This window comes from Elgaria multicarinata, chromosome 11, assembly GCF_023053635.1.
Source record: "Elgaria multicarinata webbii isolate HBS135686 ecotype San Diego chromosome 11, rElgMul1.1.pri, whole genome shotgun sequence".
In the NCBI taxonomy this organism is placed as follows: Eukaryota; Metazoa; Chordata; class Lepidosauria; order Squamata; family Anguidae; genus Elgaria; species Elgaria multicarinata.
The window spans coordinates 42450937-42464898 of NC_086181.1; the positions used below are offsets into that span (position 1 = coordinate 42450937).

The following is a 13962-nucleotide window of genomic DNA, read 5'->3' on the forward strand; positions in this document are numbered from 1 at the left end:
ACACTATTCTTTAGGCAGCAGCTTCCTTCCCCTCCATTTTATTTTATTGGTTAGAGACTTCCTCTGAATTGTTTATTCATTTGGGTGTTTGTTTGCATCCTTTCCCCATTTTCCCTTTTGTGTTAAATACCATGTTAAATACTGAGCGTACTGTGTACAGTTCTGTTCAACACACACACACACACACACAAACACACCCAGAGAGATACTGTAGAGCTGGAAAAAAGTGTAGAAAAGGACAACTAAAATGATCAAGGGACTGGAGCATCACTCCTGTGAGGGAAGGTTACAACAGCTAGGATTGTTTAGCTTAGAAAAAGGAGGGTAAGGGGAGACCTGATAGAGGTGCACACAATCATGCAGGTTTGGAGAATTCTGGATAGGGAGACATTTATTATTTATTTATTTATTTATTTATTTTTCTCTCCTTCTCCTATAGTTCTAGCTAAACTATGGAACTCGCTCCCACAATATGTGGTGATGGCTTTAAAAGAGGGTTTGATAAATTCATGGAGGAGAAGTCTATCAATGGCTACTACCACCCCGACGGGCCCAGGCAACCACCCCCAAGTTAACTTACCTTCTGCAGCAGTGGCAGGCCTGGGCTACCCTCTGGGGAATCTGAGGTGCATGCGTTAGCTTATCAGATTCCCCATAAGGAAACATGGGGATTTTAAAATATAAATTAAAAATTGATGGAATGGTCTTTTGAAAAAAGAAAGGCCATTCCATCAATGGGGAGGATATGGCAATGCAATCCTACTAATGGATTGCATGGGGAGGCTCCCAATTTGCAGCTATTAGTGCGCAAAAAAATGGTCACCAACCAAGAAGCATTTCTGTGCCAGTTTGGAACAGAGATGCTTCCCCCCTTTTGTCATTTAAAGTGACATCCTGCCCTCAATGATCCATCAATCTTCTTGAAACGCACACGGTATGTAAAACCAGCATTTCTTTCTGGCAGTACTCCGTTTCAGAAAGATTGATGAAATATTTTTCATTTCCGGATGCTAGGTTGACCCACCCCCCAATAACTCCTTTTAACATGGTGGAATGCTCTTTTTACTGAGCATCCTTAACTACAGGGAACACAGCCGTGTTCCCTGTAATTACATTATGTGAACCTGGCTAACATAGCATAAAACTCTATAGTTCTCCCCTGATTCCAGAGGCTGGGAAGCACTGACCCTCCAGATATTTCTGGATTAGAACTCACATATTTCCCTGACCATTGTCCATGATGACTGGGGTAGATGGGAGTTGGAGTCTACCAACATCCAAGCAGGACACAGAATTTAAAAACAAGACTGCAGTGTAACTGAAGTTCCTTCATTGGCACAAACTGTGACCAATTTGCCCAGCACTTTGCAGACAAAATCGCTCGGATCAGCTCTGACTTGGATGCTATTGTTGATACAGACCCAGTGGATATAACTTTGGCACTTGTTTGTCCAGTATTATTGGATACTTTTCAATTTGCACAGCCCAATGATGTGGACAGGATCCTTGAAGAGGTAAGAGCCACCACGTGTGTACTAGATCCTTGCCATTCCTGGCTGACAAAAGCAGCCAGAGGGGGACTAGCTGAGTGGGTAAGTGGAGTGATCAATGCCTCCCTTTGCCAAGGTAGGGTGCCAACCTGCTTGAAGGAGGCAGTAGTAAGGCCCACAATGTATTGGATAACTAATGGGCAGTCTCCAACATCCCATTTTCGGGTAAGGTATTGGAGCATGTGGTGGCCTCCCAACTCCAGGGACTCCTGGATGAGATGGATTATCAAGATCCATTTCAATCTGGCTTCAGATCTGGTTATGGGACAGAGACAGCTTTGGTTGCCTTCGTGGATGTCCTACGCCAGCAACTGGACAGGAGGAGTGTGTCCCTGTTGGTTCTGCTGAACCTCTCAACAGCGTTCGATACCATCGAACATGGTATCCTTCTGGGCCACCTTGCTGGGATGGGACTTGGTGGCACTGTTTTACAGTGGCTCCATTCCTTCCTGGATGGGTGAACCTAGATGGTGGTGCTGGGGGACTCCTGTTCGACTCCTTGGTCGTTGGGCTCTGGAGTCCCTCAGGGCTCTGTTTTGTCCCCCATGCAATTTAACATATGCATGAAACCATTGGGAGAGGTTATCTGGAGTTGTGAGGTGCAGTGCCACCAGTATGCTGATGACACCCAACTCTACTACTCCTTTCCACCCAATTCCAAGGAAGCTGTTTCTGTGCTAAACCGGTATCTGTCAGCAGTAATGGACTGGATGAGGGCAAACAAATTGAAGCTTAATCCAGACAAGACAGAGGTGCTCCTGGTCAGTCGAAAGGCAGATCACGGAATAGGGATTCAGCTTGTGTTGGATGGGGTTACACTCCCCCTGACAACACAGGTCTGCAGCTTGGGTGTACTTCTGGATTCAGCCCTGAGCTTGGATGCCCAGGTTTCAGCGATGGCCAGGAGTGCATTTGCACAGTTAAAGCTAATGCGCCAGCTGCACCCATTCCTAGAGATGTTGGACCTGGCCACGGTGTCACTTGCCTTAGTTACATTCCAATTGGATTACCGTAACACGTTCTATGTGGGACTGCCTTTGAAGACTGTTTGGAAACTTCAGCTGGTTAAAAGAGCTGCAGCTAGATTGCTGACCAGGGCTGGTTACAAGGAGCATACAACTCCCCTGTTAAAATAGCTCCACTGGCTTCCAATTTGTTTCCGGGCACAATTCAAAGTGCTGGTTATGAGCTATAAAGCCCTATACAGTTTGGGTCCAGGTTATTTGAAAGATTGTATGATTCCTTACAAGCCTGCCTGTGTTTCAAGATCTTCAAGGGAAGCCCTTCTCTCAGTTCCACCATCTTCACAGGCATGCCTGGTGGAAACACAGGAGAGTGCCTTCTCTGTGGCAGCTCCAGTACTCTGGAACTCTCTTCCCAGGGAAGCTAGACTGGCTCCCTCCCTGATATGTATTAGGAGGCAGGCAAAACTTTTCTGTTCCGGCAGGCCTTTGGTGAATGAACTCGACCTCCGTCTGTGTCAAGGACTTTTTAAAATTGTCATTTTAAATGTTTTAATCTTTTAATACTGGAATATGTTGAATATATTTTTAACTTTTGTATATCACTATTTATAGATTTTTAATGTATATGGGCATAAGATGGGATATACAGCATTGGGCATAAGATGGGATATACAATAATAATAATAATAATAATAATAATAATAATAATAACAACAACAACAACAACAATAACAACAACAACAACAACAACTAGTCTTTGCATCAGCGTAGCTGTATGTATGTATTTATAGGGTCTGGTTTCCCATCTCATGGAGACACAAAGCAATTATCTGAAGCTAAGATGAAGTAGCATATTTGTCAAGGCTTCAGTCATGGTGGATAGTGGCTGGTACATAGTGATTCAGTCTCATACTAAAACCTTTTAGAACCAAAGAGAGGAAGATGCCACCATAAATCAGGAGAAAGACATTGAGGAGACTTTTGTAAGAAAGGAAAAGAGATTATATAAAGAGAGACTTCTCAGTTGTTTACACTTATTTTTTGTTAGTTATTGTAATAAATTATAGGGATAATTGATTAATGAGATGATGTCTGTTTAAGGTTGAATGCTTCAAAATACCTTATAAGTGGTAACAGAAAACCTGATTATTTTGCTGTACAATATCCTCTCCCACAGTTGCTGGAATTGGTCTAATTTACACAGAAAACGTCTATTTGAAATTTGGGGGATCAGGCTAGACAATTCAAGTCAATGTTTCATTTGTGTTCCTCTTAGTTCTATCACTAGATGACATTGCATCAATAGGAAGGGGAGGTCTTGGAGGTGTGTGTGTGAATTGGGGGTGTGTGAATCAGGAAAACTCAAGGTCACTGAAGTTCTGAATCGAGTCTATATCACATAGTTAGGTTGTCCCCTGCACACGCACACACACACACACACACACACACACATATGTTTGTGCACGTTTTTCCAAATGCATGCATCATTCGTACACATGTTTTGAAATGTAAACATTATTCTCCATTGATCATAGCATATTTGTACCTATTTTTCTACAGTACACATTTTATGTGTATTTCTCAAATATGTGCACACTGTTGAAAGGATGTATTGAAAAGAAGGTTCTGAGTTTCTCTCTCACTCATTGCAGCAAAGTCTGAACCTCATTTTCATAGAATCATAGAATAGCAGAGTTGAGAGGGGCCTACAAGGCCATCGAGTCCAACCCCCTGCTCAATGCAGGAATCCACCCTAAAGCATCCCTGACAGATGGTTGTCCAGCTGCCTCTTGAAGGCCTCTAGTGTGGGAATCCAACCAGAGATTGCATCCAAGGGCTCCTCTACACCAAGCAGGATATTCCATTATGAAAGCGGTATGAAAGTGATATATAAAATGTAGGAGCCACACTACTGCTTTATAGCAGCATTGAAGTGCACCGACAACTATTGGGGCCCATAAACACATGCCATATACCACTTTCATACCACTTCCATAGTGGAATATCCTGCTTGGTGTAGATGAGCCCAAGGTCTCCACTTTCCATAGGGACTGATGGATGCATCCCTTGAATTGTTGGCTTCAGTTTGTTCTCTTTTCCCCCTTTTTAGAGGTAATTTTCCTCCTTTCTACTTAAAAAGAGTTGTTTTATTATAGGGATTAATGTAAATGGAAGGCTACAATTTGGGATGGATGAGAACTGAACTATCATGAATTTCAGTTCATTTTTTGATAATATTTTTCTGAAATTCACATATTTCTTCATATCCAGGACATAAAAAGCTTGAGATAAAAACAATCAACATCATCATCATCAATGGAAAACCGCCATTGGCAGATTCTTCCATCATGACCCTGAGTATTGACTGATATGACTCAGAGCTTTGTGGGTCAACAGTCATGAGTGCATCCCAATAGGTACTGCTGTTCCTCACTTCTCACATATTATTATTATTATTATTATTATTATTATTATTATTATTATTATTTATATAGCACCATCAATGTACATGGTGCTGTACAGAGTAAAACAGTAAATAGCAAGACCCTGCCGTTTGCTGATCCCTTTGCCCAAGGCATGTTGTGGTTTGAAAGGGGGGCTGTCATTATGCTTGGGGGGGGGGGAAATATCAGTTTAGTTCAATGCACAAACCTCCGTAGGTATTGCAACCAATATTCCAGGTTTTGTTAGGAAGATTCTGGAGAATCTAGTCTTTATCAACACTGGAGTTGTAAAAGAAGATTCCCCCCATAGGTTTTGGTCAACTGAGCAATAACTGTTTTGATGGTGGGACCTCAGAAATTGCCTCATGCAGACTCAGTACAGTTACTCGCCCATCGACAAGGGCATTCATTTACTAACCAAGGAACTTAAACTTCTGTAAAGTATTTGAGGAAACGAAAGAACGTACCATTGACCTTTGAGCTATTTTTTGGGGGGGGGGGTCTGAAGGAGTTTTTACAACTTTCTTGAAACACAGTTCATATTTGTGCTTGGCATATCACATCTAAGGCAAACAGTAAATCATCAAACAGGTCCATGCATGAGTTCACTCATTTGGGTTTGAACCAAATGCCTGTAAAGAGATGTTGAAGGAAGCCATTTGCAGGAGAAGTAGAGCTCAGCAAGCTTTGAAGGTTCGACCTCCCTTAGTCCCTGGTCTGGCATTCATCAGCTGGCTCAACTCAGCCCTTGATGTGTTGGACCATCTGGTGAATTTTCCAGCAGAGTAACAGTGACAGCAGGAGAGAGAGGGAGACCCTCTCACCCTTTTGCTCTCACTGTTGTGCTGCAACTACTACCACCACGTAGCAGGGAATGGGAGGATGAGGATGAGAGGGGAGCACTTTCCTTTAGTTTTCCATTTAGCAGTTGGGGGCGGGGGTTCACTGGGTGCAAATCTTTAATTCTCCCAGTGTGCAACTGATTCTTTCTTCCTGCAGGGTCCAGGAAGGAAGGAAGAGATCATAGCACACAGCAGCCCTGCCCTCTATGCAAGTTTTTCCTTCTGTTTAATTCTTTTGTCTTATTAGTTGCTCCCTGGTGTTCAACTCAGGCTTCAGAACAATAATGTAGCATTTCGGGAAAAAGATGCAACCTAGTAACCCAACACTGGAGGACAAGATGGAGAAGATCTCCACAGCTACCATGTCTTTTCCTCTTGTGCTCAGGTAGGTGGGGACAAAGGAGACCCACACACTGCAAAATGCCAACATGCTGAATGTAATAAACTTAGCTTCATTGAAGCTGTCAGGTAATTTGCGGGCTAGGAAGGCCACGATGAAGCTGGTGATGGCCAAAGCACCCATGTAGCTCAGGACACAGTAAAACATGGTGACTGACCCTTCATTACATTGCAAAATTATTTCTTTGGGTACAGAGTGCATGTCTAAATCGGGGAATGGGGAAGAGGTTGCCAGCCACACACAACAAATACCTGTTTGGATAAGGGAGCACGAAAGAACAATTGCATTTGGCAGTCTTTTCCCCACCCACTTCCTCATATTGGACCCCGGTTTGGTGGCCATGAAAGCAACAACCACAATGACAGTCTTCGCCAACAGGGTAGAAACAGCCATTGAGAAGATGATGCCAAAAGCTGGTTGTCGAAGAAGGCAAGTTGCTTTCACAGGATGCCCAAGGAAAAGCAAAGAAGAGAGGAAGCAGAGCAAGAGGGAGACAAGGAGAGCGTAGGTGAGGTCCCGGTTGTTGGCTTTGACTATGGGGGTGTCTCTGTGCTTAATGAAAATTCCTAGTACCAAAGCTGTGATGAAGGAAAACGACACTGCAACTGAGGCTAAACTGATCCCTAAAGTGTCTCCATAAGATAGAAAGCTTGTTGTTTTAGGGATGCATCCATCCTTGTCCAAGTTTGGATATTGATCTTCTGGACATCTAAAACAGTCATCCATATCTGGAGAGAGAGAGAGAGAGAGAAAGGTTCCATATTGACTTATGTTTGACAATTCTCTGGCTTCAACATGGAAATTGTTGCTTATGCTGATGTGTCTTTTTTAAGCACTACCATCATCATAATTCTTCTGCTGATCATAGTAATTATGTTTAAATGATTTTAACTGTAATTTTAGGATAGCTAAGGGTTGGATCCAGAGTTTGCCTTTCATGTGGAGAAGGTGCCTATACCTGACTTTTGGTTATCCCAGCCTCCCCTAAATCTCATCCTTCCCCAATCAGCACATGACCCTCTGTGTGGCTTTTTCAGGAGACCAAAGGGGCTGCTAGTGAAGAGGGTGGAGCCATCTACTATAGCATTAGTCTACATGGGTATCTAGTGCTAACTTCATTGTAAACTGCCCAATGAGCTTCGGCTATGGGGTGATATATAAATGCAATAAATAAATAAATAAATAAATAAATGTCCAACAAGAAATTACCCACCATTCTTGTTTGTAATCTTCCCTTCTGGGCATGGAACACAGTCATAGCAGCAAAATTTTTCCCCTTCCTTCTTTTTCTTCTGTTTACCAGGGTGGCAGTAGTCATTACACACAGAAAGGGGAAGCACCTATCCATAGACATGAAAGTTTAGGTTGTCATAAATTAAGCAGTTTGTTGTTCAACTGCAGATCTTCAAACACAGATATTGCCCACAAAGACTAGTCAATTTGCCTAGAAAGCAGTCTTCAGATTCAGGTCATTGGTTCATCAAACTGAGAAATATAACTAAGGATCAGTGTAGTTCAAGGGAAGACAATATGCTTTGCATGCTGTTGGTCACAGGTCCAAGCCCTGGCTTCTGCAGATAGGCCTGGAAAGTATCCTGTTTGGGAACCTTGAGAGTCATCCATATGGACAATACTGAGCCAGATGGATGAATGGTTTGATCCTATGGTCCTAAGCAGAAGGTCTTTAGGATTTTACATTAGGATGTTTACCAGCCAAAATGGCTTTCATTAAAGATTGTACTATCAACATTTTGCATTCATACACAATTTTTGCAACCATTTCAGGTAGCATGGGAATCATACTGTTTACTTCACCTGAAGATGTCACCAAAGGTTTGTGAATTTTAAAGATGTGAACCGCCCGGAGAGCTCTGGCTATTGGGCGGTATAGAAATGTAATAAATAAATAAATAAATAAATAATTAAGCACTCCTGTGCTTAATTTTACAGGGGAATCTGCACAAATCTAGACAGTCATCCATATGGACAACACTGAGCTAATTGGATCAGTGGTTTGATCCTATGTTCCTAATGCTCTATGAAGAGCAGCAGAAGGTTTTTAGGATTTTGCATTAGGGTGTTTACCAGCCAAAATGGGTTTCATTAAAGATTGTACTATCAACTTTTTGCATTCATACCGTGTGCTGTTTGATGAAGCTATGAGTCAGATTGAAATGAAACAGAGATGGCCACCTGGTGACCCTTGAAGATGTGTGACTGTGTGCATAGGTGTGTTGGTGTTCCGAGTTCCCTGGAGCCCAGCCATATTTAAATAAGCTGTGGTATAGTTTCATATCTACAGAGAGCATTAAGACTGGGCCAAAATCCCCACCCCAGTTTCCCCAAGGGCAAGTCCCAATATCTATTGTTTTTTTGGGGACACAATTTTTGCAACCATTTCAGGTAGAAGGGCAATCATACAAATTATTCTACTTAGCCTGAAGATGAAGCCAAAGGTTTTAAATTTGAACTTGTTTAAAACAAACAAAAAACCCTCTTGCAAGCTATGCACTGCTCACAGGTAGGCATAGGTGAATGAGTGACATTTGGGGAATCTTTCCAAACTCAAACATCAATTCACTGTACATCTCTCCTCAATTTGAACTAGGGTGACCAACTGTCAGGATTTCCCCGGATTTGTCCTGGTTTTTGTTCTTTCCATGGTGTCAGGGGGGATTTTCTATAATTTTCAATAATGTCCTGGAATGACACACCTTCCCCTTTAAGGCTGCCATTAGCATGGCAGGAGGGAATGACATGTTTTCTTGAGGCACATCATTCCCCCACCCCGAGCTCCAATTGAGGTCTTAAAGGGGAAAGTGGGTCATTCGTGGACATTATAGAAAAGGCTCTAATTGGAGTGGATGGTGGTGGTGCAGAATGAAATCCTTTCCCCTCCTCCACTCCAATCGAGTTCTTTAAGGTGGCGGGGGAATAACATACTTTCTGCAGGACTCACAAAGCTGCTTCCCCACACACACACTAGGTGTCCTCTTTTTTGGTTTCCCAAATATGGTCACCCTAATTTGAACTCTCTATTCATTTTGCATGTACAAGAAAATTGTGCAAAATGAACAGCTGTCAAATGTGAAATATGTGTAAAAAAAAATTGAAAATTGTGCAAATCTCACCATAGACTTAAGCCTCAACATTTATTTATTTTTAATTATTTTTACAATTCAAATTTGCACAAATTTTCAAAATAGAAACCTCTTGGCCACCCAGTAAATATAAATAAATTAAGGTGGATATTTGACCCACTCCAGTGTCAGAGCCATCCACCCTACTGTGTTCCCTTTGAAATGCTAATGTTGTCCTGAGGTGCAATTTTGATCCTTCCAATATACATTTTATTTCTAAGGGATATTGTGGTTGAGATTTAATATTTTAAAAAATCGCTAAAAATTGAGGCATGATCTGATTTGCATCAAAGATGGCATGCATTAGGTCCTATGTGGATCATGGTGCCCAGTTACACCTCTTTAACTGTAAAAATGACTGAGAGGAATGCAGTTTTGTAAATGAGGGAGTGCTGAATTTTTTTAAAAAAAATCACTAGAAATCAGTGGATGATTCGGTTTATTTCAACCTTGGCATGTGTAATGTTCTATGTGGAAGCTATCACAGTGCCCAGTTACATGTGCGTGTCTTGAAAAATGACAGAGATAAATGCAGTTTTGTAAATGTGGGAAATTTTAAAAATTCTCTAAAAATCAGGGAATGATCTGATTTCCTTCAAAATTGGCATGACTAAGCTATCATGGTGCATATTTATATGAATATGTTCTTTGGAAAGGGTCTGAATCTATCTGAATCTGACCAAAGCTATTTGGACCACCCTGAACTGCTTCAGATCCATCCGGACCTCCCCGACCTGATTCAGATACAAATTTAGGGGGTCTTAATCAGCCTGATCTGCTCCGGATCTGGAGATCTGGAACAGAGTGGAGCACAGCCCTAAAAACAATAAATATACACAGCTAAAAACAAATTAAACCATAAACCAAGTTAAAACAATATATAATTTAAAAGCAGTAAAAACATTAGAAAACATAAGTTTAAAATAATAGGGATAGAGTTCTGCGCTGCATCTTGATTTGGAATATTCAAGAATTCTTGAATATTTGGGGGGGTATTATCTTGAGATAATACCCCTCAAACATCATTTGAAGCGGGATAGGAAATGTCTGATATTCAATTTTACCATGTGGAAAATGGAGCCAACAACCCTGTCTAGCCCAGAGCCCACACCTGGTTGAAGCTTCTGTGCCACTCAATTATATCCTCATTAATGATTAGTTCTTTTCCTTCAAGAGCATTGGGATCCATCCATCCAACTTTCACTCTCTGGAAGGAGGTGTTTGGGAATGTGATCATGTTAATTATATCAAATCCACCTTCCACTTCCTTTCTATCATTAAAGGAAATCGTTTCTCCAGCTGAGTTGTTAAATGAAATGCCTTGAAGAAATGGGTGGAGCTATTTGAAAGAGAAAAAAAGACACAAATGGATAATAATATAACCAAGATTTGACAGATAGCCTCCTTGCAGTTATTGCTTAAGTAGCTTCATCTAACCAAGACCTAATATGAAAACCTAGGGCATGGCTAGATGAGGGGGAGCGTGTAGGGGGTTGATTTCACAATTCTATAATTGCAAGATTGACCAATTCATCTACACATGGTGCGCAATGTCCCAGAAGGAAGAAGATGTGGTGCCTGCCATTTTGGTGTTGTTATTTTTACAAAAAAAAACCTCCTGCACAGTCCACCCACCCACCCCACCCTTGATGGACACAGAACTCTTGAGGAGCTCCTTGCCCAGTTCCCGGCTCCTCGCATTTACTCGCATGGAGCCGGGACAAAACTGTGATGGTGGGCCACACTTCCTGAGACTGCAGGAAAAAATGGGATGGAAGGGTAGGGCAATATCCCGGGGAAAGGGAGGAAAGTGTTTTTACTTTGGTTTTTCTTTTGATAAAGCATTTCTAACAGATTACAAGCATCTATAGCCAGGGATGTCTCATTGCGTTCTATCTATCTGTTAGGGCTGTGCACGGACCCCCCGATCCGCTCTGGATCCCGATCTGCAACTTCCGGATCAGGTCCACTCCACCCCATGACAATCCGCCTATGGTTCACTCCATTCCACGGCGGGGCTCTTGATCCGGATTGGAGCTCTGTGTTTTCCTCCCATAGACTTGCATTAAAAATGTCATACGCCTATAACTTTTTTAGTTTTCAAGTTAGTAACATCAAAATGGGCACCATGAGAGGTTATAAATGTATCCAGATACATGCCCGTTTTGAAGAAAATCCAAGCATGTCCTGATTTGGAGGGAATATTTGAAAAATCCCCCCCATTTTCAGAAAGGCAGTGATCTCCATCATTTTTTCCAGATACAGACCTGGAACTGGCCACCATCACAGCTTCCACCTAGATCCTTATTCATGCACATTTTGGAGGAAATCCGAACATGCCATTATTTTGGGGGGATTTTGAAAGTTTTAACCCTTAACCCTAACCCCAATTAACAAACTTTTAAACATCTCAGCACCATGAGACCTTAGAAATGTATCCACATTCCTGCCCAGTTTGAAGCAAATCCCAGCATCCCCTGATTTTGGGGGATTTTTAAAAGATATATCTATTATCTAAATAAGAATCTTCATCTCAGGTTAAACACTTCAAAAATGCACAACTATTCAGTTGTTCCCCAAGGTTATGGTGGGTACCTTGCAGTGGTGTGTCGCTTATCTGTTACCTTACTTAGTATGTGATTTAAGGTTGTGTGTGTGAGTTCACAGGGGCTACTGCTTCAAAACACTGAAAAAAGTCTGATCGAAAGACAAAGAAATCAAAGTTATTAAGTATCCCAAGTTACTAAGTATCCTGTTTTGCTTATCCCCCCCCCCACAACATTGGGATTGGAGGATGCTTCACATCAGGTGATCACTTATCACGATAGGAAGTTGAATCTGTCAATCATCGAGGTGGGGAAAAAGTGCTTCCCCCTCCCGTTTAAGCCATTCTATAAAAATTAATAGCAAGCAAACTGCATGACAAAAACTTCTGAAAATTGACACGAATGACCCCAAATCACGAATGTCTAAGCACAGTAAGTTTCAGGGATCTAGCTTTTAAAACAAAGAAGTTATAGGAATATTATCAGCCAATGTAATCCTATGGGGGGAAACCAAAGTGGCGGGCGACGCCCCGAAAACAAGCGAAGCGCTCCGCAAATCAGAGACCCGCTCCATGTTGCTTCGCTCCCCCCCCCCCGAACCAATCCAGCTCTGCCTTTAATGGAGGTGAATCAGGCCGCTCCAATGCCGCTTCTATGACCCGAAACAGAGAGAAGACCAGCCTATCTATCTATCTATCTATCTATCTATCTATCTATCTATCTATATCTATCTATCTATCTATCTTTTTCAAGGAATAAGATGTTGATCTGCAGATATTACCTGCCAAGGCTGCAGATCCTGAAGAACAACCTTCTTATTCCCCATCATTTCTCTGTGGTTTGTTTTTGATGAGGTTTTGGAATGCAAAGCATGAGCCACAACATAGACAGCATTATAGATAAGGTAGCTATGGCTGATCATGCCCATTTCAAAAAGTGGTCCAGGAAGACTTTCCAGCCTCTCCTTCCCAGTACACATTTCATCAATCTCCAACGCTTCCTGGGGATTTGGAAATGTACAGTCAAATGCTTGCTCCCAGACGTCTTTGATAAAACCATCTTCCTGGTTCCAGTAAGGCTTTATGACCTGAAGAAACTCCTTGAAACCTGGGACATCTTTGGAGTGAATTGCAAAGGAAATGGCACCTTGGAAGAGCTGGAAACTCCAGCCTCTTTGAACAGATGCTGATACAAAATCCATCTGATTTGTCATAATCCACACCTTTCCCGGGTTTTCAGTTTCTCGTAGAAACATAACAGTTCTCAACGATGCCATTGTCAAAGCTTCTCCATTGATAATAAATGCATTGGCTTTGTTATCTGTGAAAATGTCATTAATACTTGAGAATATATCAAGCATTTCATCCAAGTTATCCCAGTGGGCTTGCCGTGGGATTATTTTTTTGAAGGCCAAACAGATCCCAGAGTGGGTAAGCAATGGATCCATAATCTTCAAGAAATGTTCTCCACTGTCATCTTCTATAGCAAGGAGACCAACCCATGTCCACCCAAAATGCTGAAGTAACTGAATAATCCCCATATTTTGGTGGGATCCATTTGGGACCATGTAGTAAAAATAAGGAGCCTGCATTCCACCACTCTCTTCTGAGGCAAATGAGCCATAAGTAAGCTAAAAGGGAAATCACTGATATTTTAGTGTCTACTAGGGAACAGGATTTGCATGCATGTTGTTATTTATGCATAAATAAATAATAATCTTCGTGTGGTGCAGACTGGTAAGCGGCAGTTAGTGCAGCTGAAACTCTCCCCACGGCCTGAGTTTGATCCCAGCAGAAGCTGCTTCTCAGGCAGCCTGCTCAGGTCGAGTCAGTCTTCCATCATTCCAAGGTCAGTAAAATGAGTACCCAGTTAGCTGGGGAAAAGGTAACTGCAACTGGGGGAGGCAATGGCAAACCACTCCACTACAAAATCTGCCAAGAAAACGTCAGCGAAAGCAGTCATCCCTCTAGGAGTCAGTAATGACTCAAATACTTGCACGAGAGGGTCTTTTCCTATTATTTATGCTAGAACTATTTTCTAAAGCAGTTTGTAAGTTTGGTAAGAAATGAATATCA

At 41.9% G+C, this 13962-nt stretch overlaps 1 protein-coding gene across 1 annotated transcript; it reads right to left on the bottom strand.

Moving 5' to 3' along the window:
- Positions 1-6027: 6027 nt before the first annotated feature.
- On the bottom strand, positions 6028-13454 carry LOC134406771 (vomeronasal type-2 receptor 26-like). The gene is made up of 4 exons (XM_063138333.1): positions 12669-13454; positions 10453-10680; positions 7415-7541; positions 6028-6929 (listed from the first exon to the last, which is right to left on the bottom strand). Exons 1-4 carry the CDS (start codon positions 13452-13454, stop codon positions 6028-6030), a joined length of 2043 nt encoding a protein of 680 aa, XP_062994403.1.
- Positions 13455-13962: the final 508 nt, after the last annotated feature.

Excerpts from the sequence above, each read along its gene's own strand:
- LOC134406771 (XM_063138333.1), bottom strand. The coding sequence starts at position 13,454 with ATGGTCCCAAATGGATCCCACCAAAATATGGGGATTATTCAGTTACTT. Across the intron at positions 10,681-12,668 it reads AGGATCTGCAGCCTTGGCAG|CTCCACCCATTTCTTCAAGG; the intron begins GTAATATCTGCA and ends TCTTTCAAATAG. Across the intron at positions 6,930-7,414 it reads GAAGATTACAAACAAGAATG|ATATGGATGACTGTTTTAGA; the intron begins GTGGGTAATTTC and ends CTCTCTCTCCAG.